This window comes from Chelonia mydas, chromosome 2, assembly GCF_015237465.2.
Source record: "Chelonia mydas isolate rCheMyd1 chromosome 2, rCheMyd1.pri.v2, whole genome shotgun sequence".
Lineage (NCBI taxonomy): Eukaryota > Metazoa > Chordata > Testudines > Cheloniidae > Chelonia > Chelonia mydas.
The window spans coordinates 74,659,818-74,674,391 of record NC_057850.1 but is presented as its reverse complement, the minus strand read 5'-3'; the positions used below and the strand labels follow the sequence as shown (position 1 = coordinate 74,674,391).

Genomic DNA, 14,574 nt, shown 5'->3' with positions numbered 1-14,574 from the left:
TTATTGTAGGGGTGTCACAGTATTGCCACCCTTACTTCTGAGCTGCCTTTAGGGCTGGGTGGCCAGAAAGCAGCAGCTGTAGGCCAGGCACCCAGTTCTGAAAGGCAGCACCACCAGGAGCAGTGCAGAAGTAAGGGTGGCAATGGGCATCTGAAAAGTGGTGGCTGCTGGCTGAGGGCCCAACTCTGAAGTCAGCAGTACAAAAACGAGGGAAGCAATATCATACCATGTCACCCTTACTCCTTTGCTGCTGCTGGCGCTGCCTTCAGAGCTGGGCTCCCAGCTGGCAGCTGCCGTTCTCCAACCACCCACCTCTGAAGGCAGCGCTGCTGAGAGAAGCATTGCAGAAGTAAGAGCGGCAATACCACAAGCCCCCTACAATAATCTTATGATGCCTCCACATCCCCCTTTTAGGTAAGGACCCTACTGTTACCACAGTGACATTTCAGATTTAAATATCTGAAATCATGAAATTTATTATTTTTTAAATCCTGTGACTGTAAAAGTCACCAAAATGGACTGTGAATTTAGTAGGGCCCTAATTATTAAAGATTAAATGGCACCCTTAGAGAGCAGTATTCATGAAACAGGAACTGCACTGGCAGTGCAATCTGCACCTGCATAGAAGCCATGCCTCAACTGTTTTGGAAGGACCAAAACAAGATAGTTCAATTTTTTCCTAATCAGTTCTTATCCTCTCAGAAATGTCAGAAAACCCAATTACATGGGTCTTCTGACTGTTCTTAACTAGGAACTGGATTGAGACCAATCATACAGGCATAGATAGCAAAATATTTTTTTTCACTCCTAACCTTAACTGAACTTCTGTATAAAGTTAGAGAACAAAATCTTTCCTGGAAGATGGTTTAGAAGGAAGAAGAGGGAAAGATATAGACCTATTTTGAAATGAAATTAAAAATTATATGAAAGCACCCCCCACCCCCACACTGGTCAAAGAAAAGTAAAAAGGAGTGTAAAACACGATAGATAGAGCTCACTCAATGTGGCCATTTTGAAAGACTAAAAAGTAAGAGACACTAACCAGGGGGCTCATAAGTAGAACCATCCGGCTTACTCTACACAAAGTATGTATCGAAAGGAATAGCATGTTTTAGGAAAGAAAAAAGGGATGACAACTGAAACATTTAAGAAGTTCTTGGCTGAAGTAATTTTTAATGTCATATCAAATCTGATTAAATTATAGCTTGACGACAAAATATGCCTGAGAACTTCACATTTTCAAAGCAATACTGGGAAAGAAAGCTGGTGATTATAAACAGGAGGAAAAGATGAAAGCCCAAGTGGCACTGAGATAGGAGAAGACAGCTAGAAGAGAAGTAAATGGAGAGGGACTCAAGAGAAGAAGAAAGTTGCAATGGCTAAAGAATGCAAAACATAGTAAATGTGAATTTGTTTTGCTTTAGATTTGATTTTTAAATTTTCCTGGTCTTTAACTTAAACCCAGGATATAAATGCTGAAGGGAACGTAGTTTAGGTAACAGTGAACGTCTACTTCCCTTCCACCCTCTTCTAGGTTCTGCTTCAGTCTGCCACTTGTGTCCACTTACTTTATCAGTCTCTCCCTCCTTCTTTAGACATGCCCCCTCCACCACCACCAGCTGCCATTGTTTACCTGGCAGACTGTAGTTCTATTCTGTGGTACAAACTAAGATTCTCTGCCATTTCTCAAGGAAATGCCATATCCTTACCTGATTGCAATCCAATAGAAGGATCAATCCCATCTAACATCATAGTACCCTGAATAGTGCCAAGATTGTAAACGACTCCCAGAATATGTAGCTCCCCTGTTTGATGGGGAAAGAGCTTTAGTCTTGCCTGTGGAGATATGTTAAATTTTGTTGTTGTTGCTACTAAGAAAAAATCCACTTATTTTTTACATTCAGTGTCCCATTTTTACAAAAATTCATAGCAACATTATATAATCACGTATCAGATGCAACTGTATATTATACAAATTAAATCAGAAAAGTGTTAATCATAACTAACTCAATATCTACAAGATTTCTGTTTTTACATTTTTGCAGAATATTTCATTTGCACATCAGTAGAGAAATTATCAAGCACACAGGAAAAAATCTCTTCAGAAAGAAAACATTTCTAATCTGGAATTAGCCTATAACAGATCTTAAAAACAAAGGATAATACTGATGCACCAAGTACTGCAGTAAAAGGAAATTAGTCCAAATGGAACTACTTTCTGTCTGATAGAAATGAAAGACAAGTTTAGATATTCTAAGAAAAACATTGTATCTAAATATACAATATTGGATAATGTGCATTCAAAGTGTAAATATAAACATTTACCTACTTACCATTTTTGTCTCTTCGCTATTAATTAAGAACTCAGCTATTACTTCAGCTCCTATCATGTCATTTCCACATGCCTGGGGAGGAAGGAAGAGAAAAAGGCAATTGGTTGAAGAGCTGTTTTTATATCCTTATTAACAATGTTCCTCTGAACTAAATTGCTACAAATGTTAGTTCTTGCAACAGTGTGTTGTTTTAGGGCACTTCAAACAAGCAAAAGCATGCACAATTTGAAACCGTAAACAGGAACCTGTAGAAATGCGACCAGCGCCAGCAGATTTCCTTTATTGCCACTTTTAAGGTAGACAGGTAATTTTTAAGCACTGATCAACCTTCCAAGCCTAGTGAGTCACTTCGTTAATTAACAGAGTTCCAAAGACCAATTCTGTTGTTTACATCATGACAGTGCATCTGAGATTCATCATATGTTGTGAGATCACCAGCGCTGAACTATGGATTTCGTTGAGAATTACAGAAGGTTATATAGGCTTGCATCCCTTGCACAGCAAATAAAAGTTTTCAGAAAGAGACAGTTAGCCAAACCACAAGTATGAAGTTCCCTCTTTCTATGGTTGGCTAGAAATAAAATCAATCATTAATACTGAGGGACTACATTATGTAAAAAAACCAGTAGTCAGTTGAGAGATTAAGAAAGTGGTCTAAACAACACCTTTTCACAGGAAATCAACTTGATAAGAAATAAATGTACTAAACATTTCAGAATAACTAAAACTTTATGACAGATCTCTTTGAATAACAAGGGTCATTTTAAGAGGAAATTCTGCCGACAAGAGACATTATCTAGAGTGCCATGATAAGTATAGGCTATTTTAAATATCAAGGCGTTGATTATGAAGTTATTGAAATAATAATGAAAGGTATCAGAAAATATTCATGTTACGTAAAAGACTACATGAAACAATTTATGTTAAAAAAAACCAATGAGAACTGAAAATCTAGGCAAACTAACTCAAATGTAACATAAGGAATCAACTGGCCACAGAGCTATACTACTTGATTATAAATATTGAAGATATTGATTATAAATATGCAGATTAAGTGATCCTACCTAATTAGTAAGAAAAAATAGGTATTGATGCCAAGGTTAAAAATGCATAAAAAGTTTCATCCTGCTGCTGTTATACCAAGTTTCAACTATCTGAGAACAGATGACTCAAGCTACTTTAAAGGGTGTATAATTTAAATAATCATATTAAAATCAGAGATTAGATATTTACATAATATCTGTACTTCAAACTTTTACACTATTTACCATTAAAAGACTAAGCATTTGCCAGCTTTTAACAGTCATCCCCCCCCAAAAAATTACAGCAGAAAATAACTAAAGTAACTCATACGGTAAGTGTTGCCTTTTTAATAAAAGCAACATCTCAATATTATGCCACAGAAGAGTAAGTTTAAGAATAAAATTGTAAAAAAACAGTTCGGTAGTTAAACGTTCTTAATTACTCACCAACTCTTTTGTTTCTCCATTATGCTTTGCACTGAAATCTTTAGGTTGGAATTTCCAAAGCAACGATAGATCAGTCAACAAAAGTGGAACCTTCAATGGGTTTCTAAAGGCTACTTCCACTGTTACTGGTTCTATTAAAAAAAAGCTATTATGCACTTTATGTAGGAGTACATATTTCAACAAGTGATTACACGCTATATATTCCTAATATGATCTGAAACTCAATATTCACCTCAAACAAGCCATATCACAAAAAGTAGCTTGGTTAGTTCCATAATAGCAATGGAAAACTTCCTGCTTACTTACTTAAACTTCCAGTTTACATTTAAAGACTTCTGATTTTTAAAGAATCCATACGCTATAAATTTACCTTCTACTACAGCAAGTGGAAACTTGGAGTTATCTGAATAGCTGTTCAAACAATACTGCGTCGGTTGAAAGTTTGATGGTATTATTCCTTTGTTAACCACAGCCACAACCTGTTCTTCAAGCTCCTTCCATTGGTGAGAAGATTCACAATCATATTCCTGATCAAGACTTATATGTGTCGCTGCCTGCTTTTCACCTAATAGAGAACAAATCAAAATTAAGTGGCATAAGAGAGTGGTGTGCAACAGCTACAACATAAAGGGCTGTATTGGCAGCTTGCCATTGGCCCAAGGTTCATAATCAATTTTTATATCTGATTAATTTTATAACACTTCCCAAGTGGGTCATGTGAGATACCTTATTCACATGTACTTGTGAAGTACAATACACTCACAAAATATATTCACATTTTCTCAAGCCATTTGATTTTAAAATGTAGATGCAGATAATCTTCAAGAGGTTCACACAACCTTTTTTAAATACACACACTTGTTATACCAATAAAATAAAAACCAGCAGGATCTTATTAAAGGGAAAAAGGCTAAATACCACATTTATTGTGAATACAGAAAGAACCATAGTAAGCAGTTAGTTATAGCTATAACATTCCATTCAATCTCATTTATTCACACATTCATTCATACACACACACAGGTTCTGCAAGGTTGTTATCATAGTTACCAGCCTTAGAGTTGCTCATGTCAAGCCACTGGCCAGGAGGCCTGGACATGAGGAGGGAGCAGGGCCTCGTCAGATGCACATCTGATGCTCCTGGAAGTTGGTTTGCAGAATCAGACCCCCCCAAAGTTCTCACTTTCTAGAGTCTATTTTTATAGGAATTTCTTCCAATGCCAGTCTATGGGAATTGCTTCATCATGCTGTTGCTGAATCAGTCAGCAGATAGCACATTCCTGACGGCTCCGTGCTGCTAGATGTTATCTTGTTCTTTGGTTCTCCCATTCTTGAGGCTGTTGGGTGGATTCCAGTCTGCCCTCCGGGACTCCTCTGGTTATTTCCACTTGACGCCTTCTTCAGCCGATGGACACTGGGTTCTCAGGCTGGCACCTTCCTGATCATTCAGTTATTATCCACACCAAGCATCCATCCACATACATCCTCTAGCTCTATTTTAATCAGAATTGTTAACAAAGCGAGATGAATACAACAAAAGGGCGGGGAGTCTCTGGGTGCTGTTTCTGTTGTTACAGAGTATTGCTTTGAGTCTCTCTCTGTGTGAGCAGTTGTTGTTACAAAGAATTGCTTTGAGAACAGACTCTGTCTTAGACTGTACTAACAATTAGCAGCTTGCAAGTTTCACACATAGAGGGAGAGAAACAGTACCAAAAACCAGGAGACCTCTTAGTTAGTAATACCCTGGAATTTAAACTATGGGGAATCAAACTCATTTGTGATTTTAATACAGAACTTCTTTAATATGATCCAACACACTTAAGCGTGCAAGTGGAATAAAAGCTAAACTGTAATTTAAGACAGCAAAAGTTCAGTTTATAGACTAAAAATCTACACTAAAATACAGAAAAAGTTATACTAATTTGCACTCAGCATTTTATCTGAGCATCTCAAAACACTTCAGACATTTTACCTGAGGAGGCAGGTAAGTATTATGACTATTTGGCACACAGATAAACAGAACCAGTTGAAGATTATAATCAGTGTTTCCCAAAGTGTATAGTGCAGGCAGACATCTCAACTGTTCACCAGAGTCTTAGCTTTTACTTTGAAAAAGTGAAATCTGTTATGGTTGTGAAGAAAATCTTCAAAAGGTGAAGCACGTAACCAATGCGGCAATGGTTGCTTGGGCCTGAATCAATAGCTCTGAGATGCTGACTACCCAAATCATTTTAATGGGAGCTAACTCAAATGCCAGTGACAGTTAATGCCGATATAAAGAATTCCATTGCGTAATAAAGCATGTAAGAAACAAGAGGAAGTATTACATTATGAAGATCTACACTAATATTTCCCAAAGTTGATTTAGTGATGACCTAATGGGGGTGGGAGGACATGGAAGATTTATACATTAATGTGTAGGCCTTCAACCGCAAATAGCAGAGGGTGGAGAAAACGCTTTCAGAACATTTGGGAAATACTCGAATAGCAGATCTGAGGGTCATCCTTGGCAAGTGTTGTACCTTCCAACCCACACCTCTTGGAAATTTACTACAGCAAATTGGCTCTCAGAATGAAACACCTAATGCCAATCTAGACCAGCACATACTCTTACTCATTAAATGCATCTAAAAATGGGCTTGTAATAAACCCTGTTACAAAGAAGATACTCTGGTTATAAAGTTTTGTATAACTGAATATTTTTAAAAGTTCAGAATGCTACCTAGTCCAGCAAGTGATTATCATTGCTATTAACCATCAAATATAGATATTTCTATCCTGGCTCAGTAACTTAGTACAGATCCTTCAATTATTCATAAAAATCATGCTCAAGTTAGCACTCCTACATTACTGCAAAATATAGATCTTTTTTGGATCTCCTTACTTTCTCTTATTTTTCAGGCTAATTTATTCTTTAACATTACTACTATTTCATCTGAACTCTACCACATAGCATATATAAAAGCATCAAAACAATTTCTTTTACACATTTCCTCAGTTAAAGTTGTTTTCATTAACACTTTTATATGGATCCAAGCCATTTAAGAAATAATAATCACACTCATCTTTTTCAATTTGTCTCTGTGTGCTCTTTTCCTAGCCTACTTAACATATTTCCTCCAAGGATCAAAAATACACAGTAAAATGCTGTCATTACTAATCTCCTATAAATACATCACATTTTATTCAGACACAATCACTATATAAAGCATGTTTCACTTATTTACAAAAAAGAATCAAGTAAAATAACGTATACCACTGTGTAGAAGGCTAGGCAAATCTCTTTTTTCTTCTGTAAATTTTATGCCAATAAGTCAGCTCTGAAAGAAAATCCTCTAGAACTAGTTAAATGGAGATTTCCTAAAACTTAAACTTGAAAATTCCCTCAAGTGACAGGAAATATGTTTTCCCTTAGTATATGTACATAACTCACTAACATTTGAAAGTTATGTACACTAAAGAGTGAAAAGTATTTGGACATTATGCATTTATTTATCTTTCAAACTTTCTTCAGTTTTTGGTGTAACAGTGTGATGGTTGGCAAAAAAGTTTCAGTAATGGCACCTTTAACGGCCAAATCACTCCACAGGCCTGTTGACCCTGTCTAGATTATGATTTAAAGTGTGATTTTAGCACTGTAAGTTAACAGGTGGCTATTGTGTCTTGAAAGTCTAGTATAGACAAGGCATGTAGACATGTGCTCATCTAGTTAAAGGCTACTGTCTGTTTCAGTGGGACTTGCGCTGTCAGACGCTTTGGAAAATCCTATCCATAAGAGCCGAGTTTTATACGCAACATGTATAAAAAAATCCAGCCCAGGATTTCTTTTGTATGTATGCTTGTGTGTGCAGAACTTATTGAAAAGCAAAGTCAAATTATTTCTGAAACTTCTAGATCCATAGCTGTTCTTGCCTAATGAATGACTGCCCTGTACAGACCAAGTCCAGCTCCTTTGAAAGTTCTCTCGCACACTCAAGAGCCTTCCCATATTGGTCAATAGTTCCATACTTTCAGTGAACACTGGTGTTGTGGAAGATCACAGATCATGGTGGATCAGCATTTCACGGGCTGAGACTATAACAAAGCCTGGCAGCAGACAGATGTAAAAGTGTTCAGACTGCCTCAGAGGGACATTGCAGGATCAATCTGCCCTTCTGGATAATTAAAAAGGACGATACAAGGGGTCAGCCAGAGATCTCGTCTGTTGGTGTCACTGAAAAGAGCCAATTGACTGGGTTGATCTGACTGGAACTCTAAGAAACAGTGGGACTTTTCAGTTCCCACCAACTCTACGTCCATCGCTCGAGCCAATCAGAAGCTTGAAGTCATCAGTTGGGGAGACCGAGGGTACACCAACAAAGTAATTTAGCAGGTTACCTCTTCTGGAATTTCTTACAATTGCCTGTAATTGTCTGCTGTGTCCACATTGATCAATAAGGTTAAGGACCTAACTACTCCATGAATATAAGATGGCAAAGGGGGATCCTAAGATAGAACTTTTAAGGTACCCAGGAAGGAACCCACAGACTGAATGATCAGAGCTAAGAGGACCAATAACTTAAGGATTATGGATACAGGACTGGAGAAATATACTTCAGGCATCCTATTAATTTATACTGATTTATCTGCATTCTATTTAAAAAAAGTGCACTTACCCTTGACGAATTCCTTGACACATTTTAGAAATAAGCTCTAATTACCCCCCTACAGTATTATTAATACATAATACTGAATAGCTGAAGACAGGAGTCAGAATATACAAAGGCCCTCAAAGAAATACAGATCTCTGGTTTGGGCAAATTCCCCAGTTGCCAATTCTGCTTCTGATGGCATCAGAACCTTCTGCTCCTGACATAACTATTTGGCATGGAAATAGTTGTGGCATACTGGAGAATAAGGAGCAGATGATTAAGTATTAGCAACAAAGCTTTTCATTTTATTTGTAGATGTCCTTTAAAAAAAACATATATCATGTTCATTTTCAAGTTTCCATAAGGTCTAATTATTTACGGATCCATTTCATGATGTTTATATGGACTCACATTGGAATATCCAGTAGCTACTCCCAAGCTACTAAAAACAATCAAAATAGAGGGTAATTGGTAGGGACCTAGTAATTCGATGGCCGTGAAAAATGTGTCTCAGACCATGAAATAAGACTTTCCCCATGAAATCTGATCTCCCATTGGCTGCTGGGAGCACCCGAGTCAGGGAGCTCCTAGCTGCAAGTCCTGGCTGGTCTGGGGAAAGAGAGGACTTGTCCTTCTACTGTATGGCCACTCTCACTCTCAGACTCACTTCAGAGAGCCTCCCCCTGCTGCAGCAAGCTCCAGCTCTGGAGGTTCCTGCAACTGGAGGAGACTTGCGGAGGTGGGTCCAATATCCACCTAGTCCTGGGAGCACCCCAGCTAAGGGGACTCCTAGCTGCAAGTCCCTGCTGGGCTGGGAAGGGACAGGACTTGTCCTTCCCTTGCATGGCAGCTGGTGTGTGTGTGTCTGAGATCACACCCACCTCCGAGTGCCTCTCCCTGCTGCAGGTAGCTCCCTACCCAGCACTAGAGGTTCCTGCAGCTGGAGGAGACTTGTAGAGGTGGGTCCGATATCCCCCAGCTACTGGAAGCACCCCAGCCAGGGAGCACCTAGTTGAGAGTCCCTGCTGGGCTTGGGTGAGACAGGACTTGTCCTTCCCTTGTATGGCAGCTGGGAAGGCAGCCAGGGAGATCAGAACCATTTCTGGGTACCATGGTTACCACACCATGAAATTTCAGATGTGAACAGCTGAAAATGTGAAACTGACCAGTTTTAAAACCCTCTGTGAAATTGATCAAAATGGACTGTGACTTTGGTAAGGCCCTAGTAATGGATACTGACTGTACCTCAGGGATAAGGACCTAACTTATGGGGTGAAAGCATTTCAAACCCAAGATTCTCCCCTGATTTTGAGGAAAATTTAGTATAATTTAGTAATCAGCAACAAGAGAAATAAGTCTGACCTTCGAAACTAGCTTATGAGATATATAAAGCTGAGATAACTTAAAGAATGGAAAAGAGAAAAAGACTCTTTGAGGGGAGGGATAGCTCAGTGGTTTGAGCATTGGCCTGCTAAACCCAGGGTTGTAAGTTCAATCCTTGAGGGGGCCATTTGGGATCTGGGGCAAAAACTGGGGGGATTGGTCCTGCTTTGAGCAGGGGGTTGGACTAGATGACCTCCTGAGGTCCCTTCCAACCCTGGTATTCTATGACTGATCAGGCTGGAGAAAAGAACAGTTACTTACCTTCTCATAACTGTTGTTCTTCAAGATGTGTTGCTCACATCCATTCCACACTAGGTGTGCCTGTGTCACATGCACGAGTGTCGGAAACTTTTCCCCTTAGCAGCTCCCGTCGGGCCGGCAGGGCCCCTTGTGTGGCGCCACTGCGCCGTGCACATATACCCCTGCTGCCCGACCCCCTCTGGTTCCTTCTTGCCAGAGACTCCGACAGAGCGATAGGAGGTGGAATGGATGTGAACAACACATCTCGAAGAATAGTTACGAGAAGGTAAGTAACCGTTTTTTCTTCTTCGAGTGATTGTTCACGTCCATTCCACATTAGGTGAACCACAAGCTTACCTCTGGAGAAGGGTAGGAGTCACGGAACAACTGATTGGAGGACTGCTCTGCCAACTGCCGCGTCCTCTCTGGCCTGCTGGTTGACTGCACAGTGGGTCGTGAAGGTGCGCACCGAGGACCAGGTGGCTGCTCTGCAGATCTCCTGGATCAGGACCTGTGCCAGAAAAGCTGTGGAAGTCACTTGTGCCCTGGTCGAGTGGGCCGTGACTGCCGGGGCCGGAACACTTGCGAGCTCATAGCACGTCCAGATGCAGCTTGTAATCCAAGACGAGATCCGCAGCGCCGACACCAGGAGGCCTTTCATCCTCTTGGCTACGGCCATGAACAGCTGAGCAGATTTATGAAAGGGTTTGGTGCGCGCCAAATAGAACGCCAGTGCTCGACGGACATCCAGGGTGTGTAGGCTGAGGAGACTCAGGTCCATATGGGCTTTTGAAAAAAATACCGGCAGACAAATGTCCTGGCCCAAATGGAATTGCGAGACCACCTTAGGGAGGAACTTGGGGTGCGGTCAGAGCTGCACCTTATCCTTGTGAAACTGTATACGGTGGCTCAGAGGTGAGAGCCCTCAGCTGAGACACCCTTCTGGACGAGGTAATGGCAACCAGAAAATGCCACCTTCCAGGAAAGGTGGAGGAGGGAGCAGGTAAGCGAGTGCTCGAACGGGGATTCCATGAGCTTAGAGAAGACCAAGTTCAGATTCCAAGGAGGGACTGGGGGCATGAGTACGGAAACATCCTCTCTAATCCTTCAAGGAAACCGTCCCACCACTGGGTGGAAAAACACCGAGCCCCCTGAAAAACCCGGATAGAAGGCGGGAGATGCCGCAGGTGCACTCTGAGTGAGGACGGGACCAGCCCCTGCTGCTTGAGGTGCAGGAGGCACTCGAGGATGGCTTGCACCAGGAGCTGGCATGGCTGCACCTGTCAGGGCTCACACCAACAGGAGAACCGTTTCCACTTGGCCATATAGGTAGCCCTGGTAGAGGGTTTCCTACTGCCAAGCAGAATTTGCTGCACAGGAAAGGAGCACTGGCTCTCCAAGGCTTTTAGCCACAGAGCTTCCATGCCGTCAGGTGTAGTGATTGGAGGCTGGGGTGGAGAAGCCGCCCACCATCTTGTGTGATGACGTCCCGATGTAGGGGCAGGACTACCAGGGCCTCCACCAACAGCTCTAGGAGCATTGTGTATCAGTACTGGCGGGGCCACGCCGGGGCGATGAGGACCACCGGTGCCCTGTTCCTGCGTACCTTGAGCAGGACCTTGTGTACCAAGTGGAGCAGGGGAAACACATACATCAAGCCCCCTCCCCACGGGATCGCAAATGCGTCTGCGACTGAGCCTGGGCTGTGGCCCTGGAACAAGCAAAACCGCGGGCACTGGGTGTTGTCCCTGGTGGAAAACCCGGGGAAACCCCCCACCTGCGGAGAGCGAAAGCATGACATCCACTCTGAACGTCCACTCATGCATGCAATACGACCTGCTGAGGTAGTTCCCCCAGCTCGTGTCACACCCCCGGGAGATATGACGCCTCGAGGAGAATGGCATGGGCTATACAAAAGTCCCAGAGGAGGAGAGCCTCACAACAGATCGGCAAGGAACAGGCCCCGCCCTGCTTGTTTATATAAAACATAGCAGTAGTGTTGTCTGTCAGAACTGCCACACTATGACCAATCGACTGGCGTGAAAGGTCTGGCAGGCTAGACAAACCGCCCTGAGCTCCTTCACATTGATGTGGAGCGACCGCTCTGCTCCGGACCACAAGCCCTGCGTCCTGAGGTCCCCCAGCTGAGCCCCTCATCCGTGGTCTGACACGTCCATCACCAGCGTCAGGTCTGGTTGTGGGGCGGCAAAGGGGATGCCTTCGCAAACCACAGGCTGGGACTGCCACCAGAGCAGAGAGTCCAGCACATCCCTTGGGGCTGTCACCACCAAGTCCAGGGGGTCCCTGCCTGAGGAGTACACCCGAGCAAGCCATGCCTGCAGAGTCCTGAGTCTCAGTCTGGCATGCCTGACCAAGCTGCATGTGGCGCTTGACCGGGATCAACTCCGGGAGCGATGCTGGGTCGGTGTCCTCGAACAGCACACCATTGCTGGCTTACCCCTCGACGGCACCCGGGGTGCCAGAGGATTCTCCCTGTATGGGAGGGGGCTCGTCGCTGACAGCTCAATGAGGTCCTTTGCCGCCTCAAAGGTGCCAGGCGTGGAGGGCCGATCCATTAAGTCCTCGAGCCCATCGTCCGCACTGAGCTCACTTAGGTCTGGGCTCAGTGGGACTTGTGGTGCTGGAGCCGCTGGTGCCAGTGCCGATGCAGTGGCCTTCCCACTCTTATTGGCGTTCGGGGCCTTGGAAGGCGCCAGCCTCCTATGAGGCGAACGTCCGCACCTTCCTTTTGGCTGCACCGGGGAGGACGAGCGGTGCCGGGGCCTCGTCTGGCACTGTGTGGCCTACAGCTTTCGGTGTTTAGCTGGTGTCGGGTCTCCAGACGGTTCCGGGGCGCTACGCACAGAGGAAGCCGGAGCCGATGTCAGGCACTCCGGGCCCGGTGGCTGCAAAGCGGCTTCCATCAACAATTGCTTTAAACGAAAGTCTCTTTTTTTCTTTGTTCTTGGCTTGAACGCCTTGCAAATCTTACACCGCTCAGTTTGATGTTCTTCCCCCAGACAACGTGGACAAGAGCCATGGGGGTCACTAACTGGCATAGGCTTGCGGCACAAGCCTTAAACCCATGGGCCTACGACATGCCCCGCAGCCTGGGGCGGTGCTGGAAGCCTCCAAGCACTTAATCACTTAAGTGTCCACAACAAAGTTATGCTAACTAACTGATAACAGGTTTCAGAGTAACAGCGTGTTAGTCTGTATTCGTAAAAAGAAAAGGAGTACTTGTGGCACCTGAGAGACTAACCAGTTTATTTGAGCATGAGCTTTCGTGAGCTACAGCTCACTTCATCGGATGCATAGCATATCGTGGAAACTGCAGAAGACATTATATACACACAGAGACCATGAAACAAAACTTCCTCCCACCCCACTCCCCCGCTGGCAACAGCTTATCTAAGTGATCATCAAGTGGAGCCATTTCCAGCAATAATCCAGGTTTTCTCACCCTTCCCCCCCACCCCCACCCCCCCCCCACAACACACATACAAACTCACTCTCCTGCTGGCAACAGCCCATCCCCCTTTGAAACCCCTCTTTATAATGCGCATGATAATCAAGGTGGGTCACCTCCAGCACTAATCCAGGTTTTCTCACCCCCCCCCCCCACACCCCCCCTCCAAAAACCACACACACCAAACTCATTCTCCTGCCTAGGCAACAGCTCATCTTACAATGTGCACAAGCAATAATCCAAGTTTAACCAGAACTGTCTTGGGGGGGGTTTTGCAGGAAAAAAACAACGGGAGACAGGCTACCTTGCATAATGACTAGCCACTCCCAGTCTCTATTCAAGCCCAAATTAATAGTATCCAATTTGGCAAATGAATTCCCATTCAGCAGTTTCTCGCTGGAGTCTGGATTGAAGTTTTTTGCTTTAAGATAGCGACCCTCATGTCTGTGATTGCGTGACCAGAGAGATTGAAGTGTTTCTCCGACTGGTTTATGAATGTTATTAATTCTGACATCTGATTTGTGTCCATTATTCTTTACGTAGAGACTGTCCAGTTTGACCAATGTACATGGCAGAGGGGCATTGCTGGACACATGATGGCATATATCACATGGTGGTATGTGCGCGTGAACGAGCCTCTGATAGTGTGGCTGATGTGTTTAGGCCCTGGTGATGGTGTTCCCCTTGAATAGATACTGTGGGACAGTTGGTATCATGCGCATTATAAAGAGGGGTTTTCAAAGGGGGGATGGGCTGTTGCCAGCAGGAGAGTGAGTTTGTATGTGTGTGTGGGGTGGGGGGGGGGGGGAGCGAAAGGAGTGAGAAAACCTGGATTTGTGCTGGAAATGGCTCCACTTGATGATCACTTTAGATAAGCTGTTGCCATGCGGGGAGTGGGGTAGGGATGGAAGTTTTGTTTCATGGTCTCTGTGTGGTATATAATGTCTTCTGCAGTTTCCACGATATGCTATGCATCCGATGAAGTGAGCTGTAGCTCACGAAAGCTCATGCTCAAATAAACTGGTTAGTCTCTAAGGTGCCACAAGTAC

General features: G+C 43.5%; 1 protein-coding gene across 1 annotated transcript in view; it reads right to left on the bottom strand.

Moving 5' to 3' along the window:
- The window catches only part of TRAPPC8 (trafficking protein particle complex subunit 8), a 124,039-nt gene that overhangs the window by 43,431 nt on the left and 66,034 nt on the right, over positions 1–14,574 (bottom strand). Inside the window, exons 15-18 of the mRNA XM_037892698.2 lie at positions 4,173–4,367; positions 3,803–3,933; positions 2,334–2,405; positions 1,710–1,836 (exon numbers count right to left, since the gene is read on the bottom strand). Of these exons, the coding sequence (XP_037748626.1) occupies positions 1,710–1,836; positions 2,334–2,405; positions 3,803–3,933; positions 4,173–4,367 (525 nt within the window). The remainder of the gene's footprint in view (positions 1–1,709; positions 1,837–2,333; positions 2,406–3,802; positions 3,934–4,172; positions 4,368–14,574) is intronic.